Source organism: Carya illinoinensis, chromosome 6 (genome assembly GCF_018687715.1).
Source record: "Carya illinoinensis cultivar Pawnee chromosome 6, C.illinoinensisPawnee_v1, whole genome shotgun sequence".
NCBI classification, from domain to species: Eukaryota; Viridiplantae; Streptophyta; class Magnoliopsida; order Fagales; family Juglandaceae; genus Carya; species Carya illinoinensis.
In genome coordinates, this window is record NC_056757.1 from 30542744 (window position 1) to 30550418 (window position 7675).

At 38.8% G+C, this 7675-nt stretch overlaps 1 protein-coding gene across 2 annotated transcripts; it reads right to left on the reverse strand.

The window, feature by feature from the left end:
- Window positions 1-1624: 1624 nt before the first annotated feature.
- LOC122313969 (E3 ubiquitin-protein ligase ORTHRUS 2-like) lies at window positions 1625-7143 on the reverse strand. 2 transcript variants are annotated; one of them, XM_043129315.1, is made up of 9 exons: window positions 6576-7143; window positions 5425-5957; window positions 4924-5049; window positions 4110-4209; window positions 3912-3973; window positions 3737-3839; window positions 3343-3487; window positions 3004-3221; window positions 1625-2395 (listed from the first exon to the last, which is right to left on the reverse strand). In XM_043129315.1, the coding sequence occupies exons 1-9, from the start codon at window positions 7050-7052 to the stop codon at window positions 1892-1894; spliced, it is 2268 nt and encodes a 755-aa protein (XP_042985249.1). In that variant the 5' UTR covers window positions 7053-7143; the 3' UTR covers window positions 1625-1891. The 2 variants fall into 2 exon arrangements, with proteins under 2 accessions (XP_042985249.1, XP_042985250.1); XM_043129316.1 differs by lacking the exon at window positions 4924-5049.
- Window positions 7144-7675: the final 532 nt, after the last annotated feature.

Below are 7675 nucleotides of genomic sequence, written 5' to 3' on the forward strand. Positions count from 1 at the left end.
ATATTAAAGAACTAATACGGTATGGGCTGTGATTACAAGACTCAAGTGGTGTTTCCTCACACATACACAAGTGCCCATGCCCGTGCCCTAACAAATAGAACAACCTTCTCAACAGAAATCAGATTAATAATAGTTTATTTATAGAACAGGGCACTCTTGTACATGGATGGGCTATGCCTATTGCTATCAATAAAAGTTCTTGCTTACTTATCAAAAAAAGTTTATAGAACATGGCAGCATTCAAATAATATTTCATAATACTTGCTTCCATCCTGATAGCAATGAAGCTTAGTTCTCGTATTGCAAAAGGGTTAAGACACTAAGGAAATACTAACCTAAGAGATACAATAAAAACAGAATAATAACGAAACAGAACCTAATTTCTTAGTCTTCTCTGCTTTACCATTCTATTTTTCTAAATGTAACGAGATTTTTAGGATTAAAACAAAAAATGTAGGAACCCTAGATCTGGGCATAAAACACAAAGAAATAAACACAAAATAGATCCAAATCAACAAATTAATAACAGGAAAAAAAAACCCCCTAAAAAATTGATGCAGATATGAACTTGAACAAATTCTAGCATAGATCTAACCATAAAAAACCTATTAAAAAAAACGGATACATGTAGATCTAAACTACCTTTTACGAAATGAACATCTCGAGTAAGAGAAACGGCGAGACCAGAGTATACATGCAGCCAAGGCTAAAACCCACAATATATATATATACATTAAGACCTGAACTACCTTTCACAAAATGGCGATCTCGAGCGTGTCACGTGGGTTGTTTCCAAACTGGTTTCGCGTGAGAGAGAAAGGTCTGAGCAAAAAGAGGCCTGCGGTCTAGGCTTGGGGAGAGAGAGAGGATTTGAGATTCAGGCAAGAGAGGGATCGAGAGCTCGACGATTGAAAATGGAAACGAAGGTTTTCATATATATAGTCCGAGTATCGGGTTTTAAACCCGAAACCCGGATTGTATAACCGGATCCGGACCGGAATGATCCAAATTTTATAATGTGAGTTTCGGCCCGGATTAAATCCGGAACCGGGATCCGGTTATCCCGGTTCCGGACCGGGTTGAAAAAAAAATTCAACCCAGATGAACAGCCCTAATTAGAAAATAAGTGAATAAATATAAAATTCACATGAAAAAAATTAATTTTTTAATAATAAACTTTACTTTTTTTTAAAATGATTATACGACACTTTACTTTTTTTTTTATTTTTAACATTACTCTACAATTAAAGAATCAAATAGGAAAAAAAGATAAACTCTGCCGAACCACAGAACATGTACTTTCTATAATTCTCTTTTCTAGCACATTATTTCTGTGTGGCAAGTATCCACCACCGTGGCAATGCATTACCATGATTAAATCCCAAAGACCACAGCAATAATTTTCATTTTTTCTATTACTGTTTGGCAGTGAATTAAAATGAGCTGCAACTAGTTGTTCTCATAAAAACACTCAGCTGTTGCAGCACCATTTCTTAAGAAAAAAGGAGTAAGATATCCCGAGTCAAGTTCCTTGCCAACATTAAACTGCATGCTCTATTTATGACATCTTGATGCTAATACGCCGAGTTTAGTCATTTTTCAACATGGAAACATTAAAAAGATATCCATGGAAAATGCCCGATCATCATTAGAAACAAATCAAATTAAAGACGCCAACATGTTCAATGATCAAGTTACATGGATCCCAGAAAAAGGAACATCCACTATCCCCTCATTGTTCTCAAACTAAAGATAATGTACAAGGAGGGTAGCAGCTCAATAACTAGTTTGAGTGCGCATTTTCCCCGAGAGAGAGAGAGAGAGAGAGAGAGAGAGGTACTGATACCACAGTTCCAGCTTTCTTTTATGATGCAGCAGAACTGATGGTCAATCAATTCATTCGACCACTTGCATTTTTAGCCCTTTTGCTTACAGTCTTCGCTCCAACATCCAATGTTGACAAGCTGCCTCCATTACCCGACTGTTTCCTTTTGCAAGTCTCTGTGACTTTGCATTCTACTGCAGGATCTAGTAATATGTTACTGGAGGCCTTTTCGGCTTTAATATTATCATCAACACCATTTTGGCCTTCAGCAGCCTGATGCTGCTTAGAGAATGTTCTCCCCTTCTTTCCACCAGGGTTTAATTTACATTTGTTAACACTTGCTTTTTTTAACTGGTCTGTTTGCCGAACTTCACTTGCAATCTGAGTTTTCAAACTGTTGTCCTTTGCTTCCTTCAGAATTGCATTTTTCGCATCACAAATTTCTACACTGTCGGTAACTCCATCCCGCGTCTGGTGGGTGCCATCAGTTTCTTCACTTGACTCAATACCTTCTGCCTCTTCAATTGTGCGTTGTAGTGATTCTATCACCTCCATCAGTTCTCTGTTAACCTGTTACAGAAACTCAGATATCACAAATAAGTTTGTGCCACTCCTTGCTATTTTGATGAGCATTGCAACCTTAAGAGATGGTTGCAAAATGAGGGCTGGTCACTACAGATACGTAAACAGTACATCTGAATAAAAAATGTCATCGTTTTTGTTAAAAAACAAAATTGCCATCTAACAAGTCCTGCGATATACAAGTTTAGAAGCAAACAACTTGTTCAAGTGCAAAGAACATAATCAACTCATTCTAAATGGCACGTTAAAAAAAATTGTCATCTAACAAGCCCTGCGATACACAAGTATAGAAGCAAACAACTTGTTCGACTGTAATGAACATAATCAACTCATTCTAAATGGCACATAGGACAGAATAAAACAGTTCAATTTCCATTGAAAACTAAAACTCATACCCAACCCAAGCCCCACTCTTCCAGGTAACCAAATGTAGACTACATTTGCCTCAACCAACTAATTAGAAGATCCATCAACCTGCGATCATATTGCAGGCTTGTGTGATGCTGAAACATTTTCACTAGAACTGTTCAGCATAAATCATGTCCAGGCATTATATGAATGTCAAAATCCAAGTGAGTGTGATCTACCAAGCATACCTGCGGATTCTGAAGAAAGTCAGCTATGTCAGTTGAACAAGAAGGGCATTTCATGATGTTCTTCTGTGCTCTTAACATTCGTCTGCCTTCACATGTCCTCTGTCTCATGAAACTTTTACCAGAGAAAGCACCCTCAAGACAAGCTTTGCAAAAGTTGTGAGCACAAGGGGTAGTAAGTGGGAAAGCCATCAACTTCCGACAGATGTGGCAGCTAAACTCTGCATGGTCAATTAAGATAAGCATGACTTCTCAGACATCAGAGTGGATTGAAATATGGTAAAGCATGAAAATGAGTGATGAAAATGAACTTTATAAATGTGAATTATACAGGAATATAACCTTTTAGAAGTCTAGCTTTCACAGGCATATTTTGTGTTCGCTGTGTAACTTTCCTTGTGATCTTCCCTTCTTCCAATTCTCCATTATCGACCGGTTTTCTGCTACATGGTGGAGGTCTCTTCCACCTCCAGCAACCTCTTTCCTCCTGAGAATCAATATAGGACAGTTTAGGACACTTAAAAAATTAACATCTACCCTCTTTGCTAAATGGTCTAAGAGCCCAATAGGAAGGTCTAGAGACTCCTAGAAACAATCTTTTATACCCAGATACACTTTTGCAGACATTGTGTACACCAAATAGGAAAGAAGAAATGAAACATAAGGAAGAAAGAATTAGAAAAAGACAGAGAGGGAACCCCCTTTGAATACAGGAAGTAATAGACATTAGCTTTACATCATAGTCCCAGGATGGAGTTGCCTTCCTTTCGGTTATGTCAGTTGCATCCTTTAACTCATTAATGATAGGCAGTGGTCTTGGCCGGTCTCCATGATCATCACTACAGAATCATCTCCAAAGATTTAGTCTCATACACGCATGCCTAGAGAGAGACAGGGTGGAAATAACAGACCTTGTCCAGGGGGCAGGATCATTGTCACATCTAACAAAAAGATATCTGCAAACCTTATACCCCTAACAAAACAAACATTAATCGGTTAAGAAGCTATATCCCTAAACATAATACAATTTATCATTGAACAAGTTCAGCTAGAACACAGCAGAAGCGGCTATTTTATTGTTTTTCTTTTAACGGTCATAAGCATCTTACCTGAGTCCCATTTTTCCGCCAGCATTTCTCAATTCTGTAAATCCCATCATAACGCAACCCTGTCTCTGGGGCATAAGAAGAGCGCTTCTCCTTGTTAGACCTGTCCCCCACTCCCAAAACAATTTAATTAAGAAAAAGATAAATATACAAAACAGAAGTGTACACCTTTAGAAACAATCTCATGCAGCTAGTCTCAAGCTATAAGTATTTTTTTTTTTTCAAGAAAAAAAAAAGTAGCTTATACAGTGAAATGATCCCCTTGTTGGAACTGATGACCAATAACTGAATTTCTACCGAATAGTTAATGAAATAGTGATATAAGTACCAATAAAAATAAGGGTTTCAAGGCCCAACATTTTGTGGAGTTTTTCACAAAGAGAATGGCATTGGCTGCCTGTTTAGGAAAAACGATACCTTCCATTTGATCATCTCACCCTGTTTTCTTTTAACATGCAAGCTCATTAACTGTAAGTTCCTCCATAGGAAAACAAAATGTTTACAGAATGGATAAGATCATTAACCTTTTCAATGTCTAACGTTTGTTTTATATGCCACCAAATTTGTAGAAGTTGAAAACTATGATTATCCAGTGACTTTGCTTCATTCACACTAGGAAGAATCTATGACTACTATAAATGATACCACAACAGTGACCCATTATATTTGTATATTGTTTGAAAACTGAGATTGGCAATGCAAATACAGTATTATCTATTTTTTCCACATAAAAGAAATTTGCAATAAAGAACAGTCAAAGACCCAGATGCAGCGGCATGCTACCAGATTATAATGAGCTTCCATTAAAATGACTCACCTCACCACCCGAACAGGATAACCCTTCCGGCAACTTACTCGTAATGCCTCATTGAATTTTTCAAACTTTTGATCAAAAGAGTGTTCCTTGTTTGTGCGTTTATTGCCACTAAGGTCTCTTCCGCCGCTATATTGTAAGGAATCAAGAAAAGACCATTCGTTGAAGACGTGAGCAGCATACTACAAACAAAACCAGGGTCTTCTTTTTCTATTGAAAAACTAAAACTAAATAAGCGCATGTCATCCATCCAACTTTAATAGTTATATTTCAAGTATTATGACCATTACTGACCACTTCTTTGACAAAATAATCATGGAAAACCTTTATTCCGTACAGTCATGTGAGAACAGCATCAAGCAGATGCAAAAGACTTGTTGAATAGATGAAATTAGTCATTATGAATATACTGCAGCTCATTAAAAGAATTGGTGAAAAGCAACCCAATTACTCACTAAAGCCAGAACTCAAGTATGAATGTCAATAGTACTGAAAAGAAAATACCTCCCTGTGTAGAGGAACCATTCACCATGGTCCTCATCGTCTTCGTAGCCTCCAGATAGGGCCACTGACTGGGCACCATACTTTGACTGCCCAGCAATTCCTGCAACAAGAGGAAGATGCACACCCCACTGCCTACATTCCAGCCTATCTTCCCAGGTCTCCCCAACCAACACACCCCGGTTTCTCTCAGGGTCATTTTCTGCTAGGATTGGCCCTAAATAATCGGGAGGGACTGTGACAAATATCTTTCCACTACTAGCATTGGCCTTTCCACCTTTCTTTGCTCGTTCACTGGTGTATGCTTTATCTGGGCGGTCTTGGTTGCGTATGAAGTGATAAACCTTTGGGGGACCCCCTACAGCATTTGATTTTGACATTCTTGCCATTCGAATGGCAATGACAAGTGTAGAGTTTATCCGAGGCTGGCTTGCCATACCGGCTGGGATTTTATTGCGGCAATTCGCACAAGTGCGCTTGCCCTGCCCGATCCATTTCTGGAAGCACTTTAAGCAAAAGTTGTGACCGCAAGGAGTCTGAAACAACAAGAAAAAATAATGAGGTCACGAGCTGCTGCCAATAACAGAAACACTCACGCACTCTACCTCGCAACCATCATCCATTTGCCTTTTAAGTTAACCAGTAGACGTATTATTCATCATATTTAACCAGTTAAAGCACAGAAGGAAAGAAAATGCTTATAATTTCATATATAGCCGTGGTGACGGCTTCAGAACTAAATTAATCTGGTATAACATAGAAAAGCCCCAGGCATTTCAAATACTTCCAAAACAGCTAAAACCCCATTAACTCTCAGCTTTGAATTCCCATTTCAAATAGCGGCTCCAAGAAACGACAGCATTCCCCCTGCCAGTAAGCCCACCGAAACAGCTAGAAGATTGTAAAAGATATACTCCATATGCAACAGCACAGATTCGAAATCTACAATGAAGAATCCAATGCCCAGTGGAAAACGACCGATTACCACTAATAATACTTCACTACGCTACAAACACGATAATGCATACTCTGAACAGCTTAGCTGTTTTCCCTACTGTGAAGTTAAAATCATGCACAATGTGATTTGGTGAGGTTACTTGGCCAAATAGAGCAAGAAATTATAGAAACAAACGACCGAAAACGAAATCACACACCGTCACAGGTCTTTCCGGTAACTGCATGCAAAACGAGCAGTTCAAACTGTTATCGAGAATACCAAGAACTTCGTCATCTCCGGTGATCATTCCCTTCTTCTTGAGATTCGCGTCGTCATCGTCGTTTCCATCTGAAGATCGCGCGCCCTTATACATCAGCTCCTGCCGTCTCCTCGCCTTCTCCCGATCTGTAAGAGACCCGTTCGACTCGATCGCCCGAATCTCCGCGATCAGGTCTCCGGAACTCCTCGACGGTCCGGCACCGGCGCATGTTTTGGGGGAGATCAACAAACAGTCCGGGCAGTCCCAATGGAGGGCATCGACGAGGGTTTGGGGGCGGGAAGAGGAGATGCAAGCAACGTGCCAGGGCGTGGCGCATGTTTTGCAGGTGAGGGTGTCGCCCGGAGAGGAGGGCTTCTTTTTACATACCATGCAAATGCCGTCACCATCGCAGGGAAGCTCAATGGCGTGCTCCATGGGAGTGAAGGATACGGCACGAAGTCAACAAGAGGATTGAGGGTAGTAGGTCCACAGAGAGAGAGGGGGGGGGGGGCAGCGAGGAAGTGGGACTGAAGCTGGTTTTTCAAGTGTGAGTATATTTTTGTCGGGAATTGATTTTGAAATTTCAACTTTTTCCCTCTTCTACTTTTATACCATAAATGGGAAATTATTTTTCAGGCGTGAATCATGCGGTGCTTGTACAGCAAAGTACAAATGGAAGCCTTCCCAAAAGATTTTATTTAGATTTTGTAGTTAGGTCCCTCGATTTTTTGTTAGCTCTGAATTCCACTTAAATAATAAAATATATATATATATATTTATAATATAAAATATGCGAATGTCACATTTTTTTTAAAAAAAAACTAATAAATATAATATTTTATTAATTAAAAAAAATACAACACTTGCATAATTTAGAAATATATCTAGCATTATTTATAAATAAAACACATGAAGTAGGTATTTCACTTTATGTATTTTCCAACTAGTATTTAATGTGACGTAAATATTATTTATTATTTTATTTTTAGTTGACGTAAACACACGTAGAGAGGGAGGATAATTCTTTGAAGATTTATTTTATTTTGAAAAATTCTATT

Bases quoted from the DNA above. Each gene is read 5' to 3' on its own strand.
- LOC122313969 (XM_043129315.1), bottom strand. From the start codon at position 7,052: ATGGAGCACGCCATTGAGCTTCCCTGCGATGGTGACGGCATTTGCATG. The intron at 3,840-3,911 runs GTCTGTTATTTC...ATGATTCTGTAG, and splicing joins GATCCTGCCCCCTGGACAAG to TGATGATCATGGAGACCGGC. The intron at 3,488-3,736 runs GTAAAGCTAATG...ATTGATTCTCAG, and splicing joins CTCCATCCTGGGACTATGAT to GAGGAAAGAGGTTGCTGGAG.